This window comes from Tachypleus tridentatus, chromosome 11 (genome assembly GCF_004210375.1).
Source record: "Tachypleus tridentatus isolate NWPU-2018 chromosome 11, ASM421037v1, whole genome shotgun sequence".
Classification (NCBI taxonomy): domain Eukaryota; kingdom Metazoa; phylum Arthropoda; class Merostomata; order Xiphosura; family Limulidae; genus Tachypleus; species Tachypleus tridentatus.
The window spans coordinates 19,676,227-19,691,825 of NC_134835.1; the positions used below are offsets into that span (position 1 = coordinate 19,676,227).

General features: G+C 36.2%; 2 protein-coding genes across 2 annotated transcripts in view; both read right to left on the bottom strand.

The window, feature by feature from the left end:
- Positions 1-732: 732 nt before the first annotated feature.
- LOC143231303 (uncharacterized) lies at positions 733-2,838 on the bottom strand (the record flags this gene model as incomplete). Its single annotated transcript, XM_076465854.1, has 1 exon — positions 733-2,838. A coding segment is annotated over one exon (1,779 nt), but the record flags the coding sequence as incomplete, so codon positions are not given.
- A 24-nt stretch (positions 2,839-2,862) lies between these two features.
- The window catches only part of LOC143231304 (uncharacterized), a 75,695-nt gene continuing 62,958 nt past the window's right edge, over positions 2,863-15,599 (bottom strand). The window contains exons 2-4 of the mRNA XM_076465855.1: positions 12,516-12,558; positions 4,450-7,270; positions 2,863-4,396 (exon numbers count right to left, since the gene is read on the bottom strand). Coding sequence (XP_076321970.1) covers positions 2,863-4,396; positions 4,450-7,270; positions 12,516-12,558 — 4,398 coding nt within the window. The remainder of the gene's footprint in view (positions 4,397-4,449; positions 7,271-12,515; positions 12,559-15,599) is intronic.

Genomic DNA, 15,599 nt, shown 5'->3' on the forward strand with positions numbered 1-15,599 from the left:
AGAGGAGAACCTATCATGAAACATTTCAATATAAAGCATCCGACGTATAACCGTTTGTAAACAGCACTTAGTAATTCTCCAGTGTGTTTATCTAATTTACTGGTTCAGTTTCAGTACTTGCTAGTTTTACATGTAAAACATAGGTCCCATAAATATAAGTAATTATTTTTCACGTTATCTTAATACAAAATTACATTTTACTTAATATATTTTAAAGTCTGGAATAGTCGTTTTATTTCTTATTTTATTATCTACTACTTGATATTAGTCACTGTCTTCTTAAAGTCAAAGGCTGATAAATTTATTATATTGTCTCCTAGTTATGGTCACTTTATTATCGTCTAATAACGTCTTTCTATCTCTCCTGTGTTATAGTCACTTTGATATCGTATGATAGCATCTTACGGTCATTGTGTCATCATATGATTTCGTCTTCTCGATATAATTACTTAAATAAATAAATTTAATATCCTTTGATAACGTCTTCTTATTACAATTACTTAAATAAATAAATTTAATATCCTTTGATAACGTCTTCTTATTACAATTACTTAAATAAATAAATTTAATATTCTTTGATAACGTCTTCTTGTTACAATTACTTAAATAAATAAATTTGATATCCTTTGATAACGTCTTCTTGTTACAATTACTTAAATAAATAAATTTAATATCCTTTGATAACGTCTTCTTGTTACAATTACTTAAATAAATAAATTTAATATCCTTTGATAACGTCTTCTTGTTACAATTACTTATATAAATAAATTTAATATCTTTTGATAACGTCTTCTAGCTATAGTCATTTTGTCATCATATGATAACGACTTTATAAAGTCACATTATTATCACGTGACATCTCTTTAAAGTCACTTAATCATATGATATCGTCTTTTTAAAGTCACTTTGTCATCGTATGATGATGTAATAAACTGGTTTTGTAGTTTCTCTTGTATCCGTTATATTAAATTATAATATCATATTGTCAGTTCACTTTTTCTATATATTATTTTATAACACAAGATATAAAATGATTAAAAACCTTTCTTTTATCTCATATCAACTTGAAAATATACCTTCAGGTGAAGTACTTGTTTGACGACTGTTTCTAATAGAAGTTAAGATGGTTTGGTAATTCTCTGCAGTGACAGAACTTGAAATAGTTGGTTCGTTAGTGGTAGTTGGAACTTCAGTAGTTGTTGGTTTGATTGTGGTAGTATGAGCTTGAGTAGCCGGAACTTCAGTAGTTGTTGGTTTGAGTGTGGTGGTTGGAGCTTGAGTAGTTGTTGCTTTGTTTCTGGTAGTTGGAATTTGAGTAGTTGTAGGTTTGCCAGTGGTAGTTGGAGCTTGAGTTGTTGTTGGTTTGATTATGGAAGTTGGAGTTTGAGTAGTTGTTGGATTACTTGTGGTAGTTGTAACTTGAGTAGTTGTTGCTTTATGTGTGGTATTTGAAATTTGAGTAGTTGTTGGTTTCTTTGTGGTAGTTGGAGCTAGTGTAGTTGTTTGTTTGTTTGTGGCAGTTGAAACTTCAGTAATTGTTTGTTTACTTGTGGTAGTTGGAACTTCAGTAGTTGTTGGAGCTTGAGAAGTTGTTGGTTTGTCTCTGGTAGTCGGAGCTGAAATAGTTGTTGGTTTGTTTGTGGTAATCGGAACTTGTGAAGTTGTTGGTTTATTTGTGGTAGTTGGTAATTGTGTAGTTGTTGGTTTCTTTGTGGTAGTTGGAGCTTGAGTAGTTGTTTTGATTGTGGTGATTGAAACTTCAGTAGTTGCTGGTTTATTTGTAGTAGTTGAAGTTTGGGTAGCTGTTGCTTTATTTATGGAAGTCGGAGGTCGAGTACTTGTTGGTTTGTTCATGGTAGTCGGAACTTGGGTAGTTGTTGGTTTGTTTGTGGTAGTTTGAAATTGAGTACTTGTTGGTTCATTTGTGGTAGACGGAGTTTGAGTAGTTGTTGGTTTATTTGTCGTGGTTGCAGCTTGAGTAGTTGTTGGTTTGTTTGTGGTGGTTGGAACTTTAGCAGTAGTTGTTGGTTTGCTTGTAGTAGTTGGAGCTTTAGTAGTTGTTGGTTTGTTTGTGGTAGTCGGAGGTTCGGTAGTAGTTTGTTTCTTTGTGGTAGTTGGTGCTTGAGTAGTTGTCGGTTTATTTGTTGTAGTCGGTAATTGTGTAGTTGTTGGTTTGTTTGTAGTAGTTGGAGCTTGAGTAGTTGTTGGCTTATTTGTGGTGGTTGGAACTTCAGTAGTTGTTGGTTTGTTTGTGGTAGTTGGAGCTTGAGTAGTTGTTGGCTTATTTGTAGTGGTTAGAACTTCAGTGGTTGTTGGTTTGTCTATGGTAGTTGGAGCTTGAGTAGTTGTTGGCTTATTTGTGGTGGTTGGAACTTCAGTTGTTGTAAGTTTGTTTATAGTAGTTGGAGCTTGAGAAGTTGTTGGTTTATTTGTTGTAGTCGGAAACTGGGTAGTTGTTGGTTTGTTTGTGGTAGTTGGAGCTTGAGTAGTTGTTGGTTTATTTGAGGTGGTTGGAACTTCAGTAGTTGTTGGTTTGTTTATGGTATTTGGAGCTTGAGTAGTGGTTGGTTTATTTGTGGTGGTTGGAGGTTTGGTAGTAGTTTGTTTCTTTGTGGTAGTTGGAAGTTGAGTAGTTGTTGGTTTATTTGTGGTGGTTGGAGCTTGAGTAGTTGTTGGTTTGTTTGTGGTAGTCGGAAGTTGTGTAGTTGTTGGTTTGTCTATGGTAGTTGGAGCTTGAGTAGTTGTTGGCTTATTTGTGGTGGTTGGAACTAGAGTAGTTGTAGGTTTGTTTATAGTAGTAGCTTGGTTGCTGGTGAGTCGGAAACTAGTTGTTGGTTTATTTGTGGTAGTTAGCTTGAGTAGTCATTTGAGGTGGTTGGAACTTGTAGTTGTTGGTTTGTTTGTGGTAGTTGGAGCTTGAGTAGTTGTCGGTTTATTTGTTGTAGTCGGTAATTGTGTAGTTGTTGGTTTGTTTGTGGTAGTTGGAGCTTGAGTAGTTGTTGGTTTATTTGTGGTGGTTAAACTTGCAGTAGTTGTTGGTTTATTTGTTGTAGTCGGTAATTGTGTAGTTGTTGGTTTGTTTGTGGTAGTTGGAGCTTGAGTAGTTGTTGGCTTATTTGAGGTGGTTGGAACTTCAGTACTTGTTGGTTTGTTTATGGTAGTTGGAGCTTGAGTAGTTGTAGTCGGGAATTGGGTAGTTGTTGGTTTGTTTGTGGTAGTTGGAGCTTGAGTAGTTGTTGGTTTATTTGTTGTAGTCGGTAATTGTGTAGTTGTTGGTTTGTTTGTGGTAGTTGGAGCTTGAGTAGTTGTTGGCTTATTTGTGGTGGTTGGAACTTCAGTAGTTGTTGGTTTGTTTGTGGTAGTTGGAGCTTGAGAAGTTGTTGGTTTATTTGTTGTAGTAGGAAATTGTGTAGTTGTTGGTTTGTTTGTGGTAGTTGGAGCTTGAGTAGTTGTTGGCTTATTTGTGGTGGTTGGAACTTCAGTAGTTGTTGGTTTGTTTGTGGTAGTTGGAACTTGAGTAGTTGTTGGCTTATTTGTGGTGGTTGGAACTTCAGTACTTGTTGGTTTGTTTATGGTAGTTGGAGCTTGAGTAGTTGTAGTCGGGAATTGGGTAGTTGTTGGTTTGTTTGTGGTAGTTGGAGCTTGAGTAGTTGTTGGTTTATTTGTTGTAGTCGGTAATTGTGTAGTTGTTGGTTTGTTTGTGGTAGTTGGAGCTTGAGTAGTTGTTGGCTTATTTGTGGTGGTTGGAACTTCAGTAGTTGTTGGTTTGTTTGTGGTAGTTGGAGCTTGAGAAGTTGTTGGTTTATTTGTTGTAGTAGGAAATTGTGTAGTTGTTGGTTTGTTTGTGGTAGTTGGAGCTTGAGTAGTTGTTGGCTTATTTGTGGTGGTTGGAACTGTAGTAGTTGTTGGTTTGTTTGTTGTAGTCGGTAATTCTGTAGTTGTTGGTTTGTTTGTGGTCGTTGGAACTTCAGTAGTTGTTGGTTTGTTTGTGGTAGTAGGAGCTTGAGTAGTTGTTGGTTTATTTGTTGTAGTCGGTAATTGTGTAGTTGTTGGTTTATTTGTTGTAGTCGGTATTTGTGTAGTTGTTGGTTTGTTTGTGGTAGTTGGAGCTTGAGTAGTTGTTGGCTTATTTGTGGTGGTTGGAACTTCAGTAGTTGTTGGTTTTTTTGTGGTAGTTGGAACTTGAGTAGTTGTTGGCTTATTTGTGGTGGTTGGAACTTCAGTAGTTGTTGGTTTGTTTGTGGTAGTTGGAGCTTGAGTAGTTATTGGCTTATTTGTGGTGGTTGGAACTTCAGTAGTTGTTGGTTTGTTTGTAGTAGTTGGAGCTTGAGTAGTTGTTGGTTTATTTGTTGTAGTTGGAACTGGGTAGTTGTTGGTTTGTTTGTGGTAGTTGGAGCTTGAGTAGTTGTTGGCTTATTTGTGGTGGTTGGAACCTCAGTAGTTGTTGGCTTATTTGTGGTGGTTGGAACTTCAGTAGTTGTTGGTTTGTTTGTGGTAGTTGGAGCATGAGTAGTTGTTGGTTTGTTTATAGTAGTTGGAGCTTGAGAAGTTGTTGGTTTATTTGTTGTAGTTGTTGGTTTGTTTGTGGTAGTTGGAGCTTGAGTAGTTGTTGGCTTATTTGTGGTGGTTGGAACCTCAGTAGTTGTTGGCTTATTTGTGGTGGTTGGAACTTCAGTAGTTGTTGGTTTGTTTGTGGTAGTTGGAGCATGAGTAGTTGTTGGTTTGTTTGTTGTAGTCGGAGCTTGAGTAGTTGTTGGCTTGTTTGTGGTGGTTGGAACTTCAGTAGTTGTTGGTTTGTTTGTGGTAGTTGGAGCCTGAGTAGTTGTCGGTTTATTTGTTGTAGTCGGTAATTGTGTAGTTGTTTGTTTGTTTGTGGTAGTAGGAGCTTGAGTAGTTGTTGGCTTATTTGTGGTGGTTGGAACTTCAGTAGTTGTTGGTTTGTTTGTGGTAGTTGGAGCCTGAGTAGTTGTTGGTTTGTTTGTTGTAGTCGTTAATTGTGTAGTTGTTGGTTTGTTTGTGGTAGTTGGAGCATGAGTAGTTGTTGGTTCGTTTGTTGTAGTCGGTAATTCTGTAGTTGTTGGTTTGTTTGTGGTGGTTGGAACTTCAGTAGTTGTTGGTTTGTTTGTGGTAGTTGGAGCTTGAGTAGTTGTTGGTTTATTTGTGGTGGTTGGAACTTGTGTAGTTGTTGGTTTGTTTGTGGTAGTTGGAGCATGAGTAGTTGTTGGTTCGTTTGTTGTAGTCGGTAATTCTGTAGTTGTTGGTTTGTTTGTGGTGGTTGGAACTTCAGTAGTTGTTGGTTTGTTTGTGGTAGTTGGAGCTTGAGTAGTTGTTGGCTTATTTGTGGTGGTTGGAACTTCAGTAGTTGTTTGTTTGTTTGTGGTAGTTGGTGCTTGAGTAGTTGTCGGTTTATTTGTTGTAGTCGGTAATTGTGTAGTTGTTGGTTTGTTTGTGGTAGTTGGAGCTTGAGTAGTTGTTGGCTTATTTGTGGTGGTTGGAACTTCAGTAGTTGTTGGTTTGTTTGTGGTAGTTGGAGCTTGAGTAGTTGTTGGCTTATTTGTAGTGGTTAGAACTTCAGTAGTTGTTGGTTTGTTTGTGGTAGTTGGAGCTTGAGTAGTTGTTGGTTTATTTGTTGTAGTCGGTAATTGTGTAGTTGTTGGTTTGTTTGTGGTAGTTGGAGCTTGAGTAGTTGTCGGTTTATTTGTTGTAGTCGGTAATTGTGTAGTTGTTGGTTTGTTTGTGGTAGTTGGAGCGTGAGTAGTTGTCGGTTTATTTGTTGTAGTCAGTAACCCAGTAGTTGTTGGTTTGTTTGTGGTAGTTGGAGCTTGAGTAGTTGTTGGCTTATTTGTGGTGGTTGGAACTTCAGTAGTTGTTGGTTTGTTTGTGGTAGTTGGAGCTTGAGTAGTTGTTGGCTTATTTGTGGTGGTTAGAACTTCAGTAGTTGTTGGTTTGTTTGTGGTAGTTGGAGCTTGAGTAGTTGTTGGTTTATTTGTTGTAGTTGGTAATTGTGTAGTTGTTGGTTTGTTTGTGGTAGTTGGAGCTTGAGTAGTTGTTGGCTTATTTGTGGTGGTTGGAACTTCAGTAGTTGTTGGTTTGTTTGTGGTAGTTGGAGCTTGAGTAGTTGTTGGCTTATTTGTGGTGGTTGGAACTTCAGTAGTTGTTGGTTTGTTTGTGGTAGTTGGAGCTTGAGTAGTTGTTGGTTTATTTGTGGTGGTTAGAACTTCAGTAGTTGTTGGTTTGTTTGTGGTAGTTGGAGCTTGAGTAGTTGTTGGCTTATTTGTGGTGGTTGGAACTTCAGTAGTTGTTTGTTTGTTTGTGGTAGTTGGAGCTTGAGTAGTTGTCGGTTTATTTGTTGTAGTCGGTAATTGTGTAGTTGTTGGTTTGTTTGTGGTAGTTGGAGCTTGAGTAGTTGTCGGTTTATTTATTGTAGTCGGTAATTGTGTAGTTGTTGGTTTGTTTGTGGTAGTTGGAGCTTGAGTAGTTGTTGGCTTATTTGTGGTGGTTGGAACTTCAGTAGTTGTTTGTTTGTTTGTGGTAGTTGGAGCTTGCATAGTTGTTGGCTTATTTGTGGTGGTTGGAACTTCAGTAGTTGTTTGTTTGTTTATGGTAGTTGGAGCTTGAGAAGTTGTTGGTTTATTTGTTGTAGTCGGTAATTGTGTAGTTGTTGGTTTGTTTGTGGTAGTTGGAGCTTGAGTAGTTGTTGGTTTGAATGTTGTAGATGAAGATTGAATGGTTGTAGGAATGTATGTTGTACTTTCTGTTTGAACGCATATGAAAGGATATGTTGCTTCACATGGGTCCACTTTGCCTTTGTACTCTGTTTCTCCGGCGAGATTTACACATTGTCCTACCTTTTCCTTTTTTATTTTACCGCCAGTTTGTGCAGATTTTTCAAATATTCTGTACGGTGGTATGAAGTCGATAGGAGCTCGTTTAGGTCTTCGAATATGGGTAGTTTGAATATTTAAATATTCCCTGTAGGATGCTCGATCATCAACAAACCTATTGTTATTGTTGTGTGATGAGGATCTTTTCTTTCTTTTGGCTGTAGAAATACGAAACTTCCTTACGCTCTTTTCATAATACCCTACCCATACATTGGTGAGTGACTGGTCATTAATTGTAGTTAACCAATCACTTAGGAATTGGAAAGTGCTCCTGTTCTGTGGTTGGGCTATGTCAAATCCTAGGGAAATACAATAGTCCTTCGCATCTTGGAGGCTCAAGTTTTCACGATAGAGGGTGTAGCAAATGGTTTCAGAGCATATCGTCTCTGTTTTAGAAATAAAATGAAAACATTTTATTTAGTTCACAAACCCAGAAATTTCAAGTAATCAGATAAATATTATCTTCGTGCTAGGAAGAAAAATAACTTGCGAAATACGAAAATACTATTTTAACTCAATAGACAAAAGGGTTAAATAATACATGTTTAGTAAGCTCTGACAGTGCACTGTCAACTTTTTCACTTTAGGGTTCTGCAAAATGTTTATAGTTTTTAGATCACTGATCGATCTATCTACACGTCTTAGAATAACCTAAAAAAATGAGAGAATCACAAATTACTTGATTGAAAATTATGTGCAACACACCCTAGTTGACATGGTTTGTCTTCAGTTATTTGTGGCCCTGCATGGCCAGATGGATAAAACACTCGACTTGTAATAGGAGGGTCGCAGGTTGAAATCCCTGTCACACCAAATATGCTCGTTCTTTCAGCCGCGGGAATGTTATAATGTCACTGTCAATCCCACTATTCGTTGATAAAAGAGTATCCCAAGAGTTGGCGGTGGGTGGTGATGAATAGTTGCCTTACAATAGTCTTACACTGCAAAATTAGGGACGCCTGGCGCAGATAGCCCTCGTGTAGATTTGTGCGAAATTCAAATCAAACCAAACCAATCTTTCAAATCGTCCAGTTCTATCGGAATGATGCGGTACTCTGTGTTAGGCAAATAATGATTATAGTAACAGCTGTAATATAAATAGTTTTTTTTCCCCTCTTTCAGCCAGTATTTTAAATTATGAACAAACAAATAAACAACGTCAAGAAAAATTTGATTTTTTTTTAAACAAAGGCACATTTGATTGTTTCTTGTGTTCATTACAGGGAATCGAACCTCGGATTTTATCACTGTAAGTCCATAAAGTCCACGCTTTCGAATATGTCTTTTTTTTTAATTTCGCGCAAAGCTACTCGAGGGCTATCTACGCTAGCCGTCCCTAATTTTGCAGTGTAAGACTAAAGGGAAGGCAGCTAGTCATCACCACCCACCGCCAACTTTTGGACTACCAAAAATAGTGGGATTGACCGTAACTATTAACGCCCAGACGGCTGAAAGGGCGAGCATGTTTGGTGCGACAGGGATTCCATCCCGTGACCCTCCCATTACGAATCAAACACCTTAACCCACCTGGCTGGTCATATTAAAGATGCCATGGAGATGAATATATTGAAAAAACAAAATCTATTAAATTGACCCATATTTATTATCAAGAAAAGGTTGGACATAGACCTTTTGTGGACATGTACTAAATGCGCTTCTTGGGGTTTAAGTCCATTTTCAATAAAATGGACCCTCTTCTTCCTGTTGGTTAGCGGAATTTAACGAACTTGCAGTGCTACAGTTCCAGGTTCTAGACCCCTTGGAGAACAGTGCGCAGCTAAAAAAACAGCATACAAATAAAACCGACCTCCGACATGAGAAACAATGACTGTCATCCATCCGTAACACATCCAAGTTAAATAAATGCCGTATTTAGTAACTGTATGTAACGTATTTACTGTAGTGCATCTGTTTCAGTGCTAACGTGGCCTGGCATGGCCAAAGGCGTAAGGCGTGCGACTCGTCATCCGAGGGTCGCGGTTTGGCGCCAAACATGCTCGCCCTCCCAGCCGTGGGGGCGTTATAATGTGACGGTCAATCCCACTATTCGTTGGTAAAAGAGTAGCCCAAGAGTTGGCGGTGGGTGGTGATGACTAGCTGCCTTCCCTCTAGTCTTACACTGCTAAATTAGGGACGGCTAGCACAGATAGCCCTCGAGTAGCTTTGTGCGAAATTCCAAAAACCAACCAACCAATCAGTGCCAACGTTCATTTCTCTATAGTTTTCTTTTCTGCACGTGACTTACATTCAGGACTGTGTATTGCACAAGTCTCGCCTGTTCTCGAAACTTGTTGAGAATTCGTGAATGTGAGAAGTAACAATATTTGTTTACGAAAACGTGTTAGATAATTGTTGCCAAGCGAACCTTGATGAAGGTTCTATAGGTCTGTGTGATTCGTATAAAAGGAAATCGCCAAGAGAGGAATATTATTGGACAGTTGAACAGGGACCCTTTATAAATTTCTCAACTTATGTATCCACAGAAATTCAATTTTTCTGTTTCACTGCACGAATTACGAAGTACTTTTTAGGAGAAACTAAACTGTCTATTTAAAGACATTAGTAAATTATTTTCGTATCTCAGACAAATTAACAGTGCAGTTTGGTGTTAATATTTTATTGTCTACGTAAAGAGTTGTTGTTGTTTTGAATTAAGCACAAAGCTACACAATGGGCTATCTGTGCTCTGCCCACCACGGGTATTGAAACCTGGTTTTTAGCGTAGTAAGTCCACAGGCATACCGCTGAGCCACTGGGGGCTACGTAAAGAGAGTAATTGATATATAGTTATTTATTTCACTATCTCAGATAAATGATGTTTGTTTTTTTTGAATTTCGCGCAAAGATACATGAGAGCCATCGGCGCTAGCCGTCCCTAATTTAACAGTGTAAGACTACCGGGAAGGCAATTAGTCATCACAACCCACCGCCAACGCTTGAGCTACTCTTTTACCAACGAATAGTGAGATTGACCATCACACATAACGCCCCACGGCTGAAAGGGCGAGCATGTTTGGTGTGTCGCGAATTCGAACCCGCGACCTTCGGATTACCAGTTAAATGCCTTAACCACCAGGCCCTGCTGGGCACAGATAAACGAGATAAATATGAAGGGACATATAGTTAGTTTACTGTCTAGTTAGAGACAGTCTATAAATCTAAATAACTATTTTAATATCTAAGACAAAAGAACAATGTTATCATAGATAAATAGCTTACCGTATATTTATGTATAATAGTCTATAAATCCAAGGAATTACTTTAGTGTCTCAGACAAACTGAGCGGTGTAATATGGGAGAAATATTTTATGGAATATTTAAAGTAGGGACCGGCCTGGCCAAGCGTCTTGAGGTGTGCGACTCGTAATCGTAGGGTCGCAGGTTCGAATTCCTGTCACATAAAACATGCTCGCCCTTTCAGCCGTGGGGGCGTTATAAAGTGACGGTCAATCCCACTATTCGTTGGTAAAAGAGTAGCCCAAGAGTTGACGGTGGGTGGTGATAACTAGCTGCTTTCCCTCTAGTCTTACACTGCTAAATTAGGGACGGCTAGCACAGATAGCCCTCGAGCAGCTTTGTGCGAAATTCAAAAACAACCAAATTTAAAGAAAATAATATATAAATACAGGTAATTATTTTAGTATCTCAGGCAAAATACCATTGTACTTCAATGTAAACAGGTGACGGTTTGGTAAGACACGGTATAGAAGTGCAGTAAAATTGTTTACTATTTACAGTACATTCTAGTAGGAAATTAGATTTTGTCGTTATAATGTAAGAAGAGATAACTCTTGAATATTTAAGCAGAAATTTAATTTTTTTTTATAATTTGGCATAATTTTTCTATCTATATTAAATACAAGACCTCTTTCTGAAATGGATTAAAAAACATAAATATTTGAGGCGTTGATCCACCAAAGGATAAAAGTCTAACAACTGGAAGCACTTGAATACTGACTGGTTATTCATTTTTACTATAAGATCCGATACAAATGATTTTCAGCTTCACCCTGAAGTCGGACAGGACATCCGTCTCAGCTGTTAGCTTGTTGACTAATGATTATAGGGCTGCATCTTTACGTTAGTCTTAACTATTGGCTTGTTGACTAACGATTATAGGACTGCGTCTTTACGTTAGTCTTATCTGTTGGCTTGTTGACTAATGATTATAGGACTTCATCTTTACGTTAGTCTTAGCTGTTGGCTTGTTGACTAATGACTTATAGGACTTCATCTTTACGTTAGTCTTAGCTGTTGGTTCGTTGACTAATGATTATAGGACTGCGTCTTTACGTTAGTCTTAGCTGTTGGCTTGTTGACTAAAGATTATAGGACTGCGTCTTTACGTTAGTCTTAGCTGTTGGCTTGTTGACTAACTTTACGATTATAGGACTTAGCTGTTGGCTTGTTAACTAATGATTATAGGGCTTCTTTACGTTAGTCTTAGCTGTTGGCTTGGACTTGTTGACTAATGATTATAGGGCTGCATCTTTACGTTAGTCTTAGCTGTCTTGTTGACTAACGATTAGGACTGCATTAGTTAGTCTTAGCTGTTGGCTTGTTGACTAATGATTATAGGACTGCATCTTTACGTTAGTCTTAGCTGTTGGCTTGTTGACTAATGATTATAGGACTGCGTCTTTACGTTAGTCTTAGCTGTTGGCTTGTTGACTAATGATTATAGGGCTGCATCTTTACGTTAGTCTTAGCTGTTGGCTTGTTGACTAAAGATTATAGGACTGCATCTTTACGTTAGTCTTAGCTGTTGGCTTGTTGACTAAAGATTATAGGACTTCATCTTTACGTTAGTCTTAGCTGTTGGCTTGTTGACTAATGATTATAGGACTGCGTCTTTACGTTAGTCTTAGCTGTTGGCTTGTTGACTAACGATTATAGGACTGCGTCTTTACGTTAGTCTTAGCTGTTGGCTTGTTGACTAGTAATTATAGGACTGCGTCTTTACAATAGTCTTAGCTATTGGCTTATTGACTAACGATTATAAGACTGCATCTTTTTATTTATATCTTTATTTAAAACATTTGTTTGTTTGTTTTTTGTATTTCGCACAAAGCTACATGAGGGCTATCAACTCTAGCCGTCCCTAATTTAGCAGTGTAAGACTAAAGGGAAGGCAGCTAGTCATCACCACCCACAGATAAATCTTGGAATGTTCCTTTACCAACGAATAATGGGATTGACCATCACATTATAACGCCCTCACGGCTGAAAGGACGAGCAAGTTTGGTGTGACAGGGATTCGAACCCCCCACCCTCAGATTACCAGTCTAACGCCGGCTACTTTAAGTAACACATCATGTGAAAATAAATGGAATGTTCTAGAAATATGTGTTTGTGTCGTTTTATCAGCGATAAGTTAACAGACTTCTAAAGTTAAAATCGTAAGTGTGATTTTCCCGGTGGATTGTGCTCAAACAATTGTGTTGTTTTGAGATAAAAATGATAACACATCGTCACCCTAAGTTCCACACCTACCAATCAATTCCTCTGTAGATCTATTATTGATAAAGAGGTAGAGAGAATTATTTTAATCATCTTTCTGTTTAAGTGAAAAAATAGTTTAATGAGTCAGTTGCGACAACTAATGCAGAAGAACTGATAAAAATAACTTACCAGTCTGACCAGTTACCCTTACCGCCACAATCAACAAGAACACCTGAAACAAAGGAAATAATAAAAATCAATTTTAAATAGTGCAAGCTGTTGGCTCTAATATTTGAGCTTTAAACAAAAATACTGTAGACAGACAATACACATATTCAAATATATTGTGGCTATAAACACTGTTTTTTTTTAAACCAAACTGAATTATTTGGTATAATGTTTAATGAGCATATGCAAGTAGATAAACCAAACTTACGATAACTAGACAGATTGTTCAATTCATATTATTTTTTCAGAGAATATGTCTAAACAACTTTTAAAGACAAAAATAATATTAAATACAGATAAAAATAGTTCCACATTGTAATATCCAGCCACAATCTATAAAAAAAGAATGCAATAATAATAATCCATGATGAGGAGAAAACCCACTTGTAGAGAAAATTATATAGGTAAGAAACGTCTGGTCTGGGTAGAGAAAGCACTGTGTAGAGGAGCGAACAACGTTTTGAATTTCTCCGGTCATGGTCAAGTTCACAAACAAAGAGGTACTTGATCGATAGCTGACGACATGTTTCAAAGTGGTTCTGTAAATGAGTGTAGGAATGTAGAGGGCGTGCTTAGATACTGGATTATATTTATTAATATAGATATAAAGGTGTTCTTTTGTATTGGTTCTTCGCTTCCCATATGGTGTTTTTCTATCCATACAAGCAGTTTTTTACATATATAATGGAATTGTAAATTTCGGTAGACACATTTTCGAAACCCAAAAATGTATTGTACTGTTTAACTATATGTGCATCTGCTGGCAAACAAAACTGATATTCGATAACAAAGTGACAGTAGAATATTAAAAACCAAACATTCAATAGAGAATGTTGTCTAAATAACTTTCACAAGATGATTGTAGTTCTGATTGGATAACGAGGTAATAATATTGTTTAAATAACTTTCACAAGATGATTCTAGTTCTGATTGGATAACGAAATAATAATATTGTCTGAATTACTTTCACAAGATGATAGTAGTTCTGATTGGATAACGAAGTAATAATATTGTCTAAACAACTTTCACAAGATGATTGTAGTTCTGATTGGATAACGAGGTAATAATATTGTTTAAATAACTTTCACAAGATGATTGTAGTTCTGATTGGATAACGAGGTAAAAATATTGTTTAAATAACTTTCACAAGATGATTGTAGTTCTGATTGGATAACGAGGTAATAATATTGTTTAAATAACTTTCACAAGATGATTGTAGTTCTGATTGGATAACGAGGTAATAATATTGTCTAAATAACTTTCACAAGATGATTGTAGTTCTGATTGGATAACGAGGTAATAATATTGTCTGAATTACTTTCACAAAATGATTGTAGTTCTGATTGGATAACGAGGTAATAATATTGTTTAAATAACTATCACAAATTGATTGCACTTCTGATTGGATAACGAGGTAATAATATTGTTTAAATAACTTTCACAAGATGATAGTAGTTCTGATTGGATAACGAGGTAATAATATTGTCTAAATAACTTTCACAAAATGATTGTAGTTCTGATTGGATAACGAGGTAAAATATTGTCTAAATAACTTTCACAAGATGATTGTAGTTCTGATTGGATAACGAGGTAATAATATTGTCTAAACAACTTTCATAAGATGATTGTAGTTCTGATTGGATAACGAGGTAATAATATTGTCTAAATAACTTTCACAAGATGATAGTAGTTCTGATTGGATAACGAGGTAATAATATTGTCTAAATAACTTTCACAAAATGATTGTAGTTCTGATTGGATAACGAGGTAATAATAATATTGTCTGAATAACGAGGTACTTTCACAAAATTTCACAAGATGATTGTAGTTCTGATTGGATAACGAGGTAATAATATTGTTTAAATAACTTTCACAATATTATTGTAGTTCTGATTGGATAACGGGGTAAAAATTTTGTTTAAACAACTTTCACAAGATGATTGTAGTTCTGATTGGATAACGAGGTAATAATATTGTCTAAATAACTTTCACAAGATGATTGTAGTTCTGATTGGATAACGAGGTAATAATATTGTCTAAATAACTTTCACAAGATGATTGTAGTTCTGATTGGATAACGAGGTATAATATTGTCTAAATAACTTTCACAAGATGATTGTAGTTCTGATTGGATAACGAGGTAATAATATTGTTTAAATAACTTTCACAAGATGATTGTAGTTCTGATTGGATAACGAGGTAATAATATTGTCTAAATAACTTTCACAAGATGATTGTAGTTCTGATTGGATAACGAGGTAATAATATTGTCTAAATAACTTTCACAAGATGATTGTAGTTCTGATTGTATAACAAGGTAATAATATTGTCTAAACAACTTTCACAAGATTATTGTAGTTCTGATTGGATAACGAGGTAATAATATTGTCTAAATAACTTTCACAAGATGATTGTAGTTCTGATTGGATAACGAAGTAATAATATTGTCTAAACAACTTTCACAAGATGATAGTAGTTCTGATTGGATAACGAGGTAATCATATTGTCGAAATAACTTTCACAAAATGATTCTGGTTCTGATTGGATAACAAGGTAATAATATTGTTTCATAACTTTCACAAGATTATTGTAGTTCTGATTGGATAACGAGGTAATAATATTGTCTAAATAACTTTCACAAGATGATTGTAGTTCTGATTGGATAACGAGGTAATAATATTGTTTAAATAACTTTCACAAGATGATTGTAGTTCTGATTGGATAACGAGGTAATAATATTGTTTAAATAACTTTCACAAGATGATTGTAGTTCTGATTGGATAACGAGGTAATAATATTGTTTAAATAACTTTCACAAGATGATTGTAGTTCTGATTGGATAACGAGGTAATAATATTGTCTAAATAACTTTCACAAGATGATTGTAGTTCTGATTGGATAACGAGGTAATAATATTGTCTAAATTAACTTTCACAAGATGATTGTAGTTCTGATTGGATAACGAGGTAATAATATTGTTTAAATAACTTTCACAAGATGATTGTAGTTCTGATTGGATAACGAGGTAATAATATTGTTTAAATA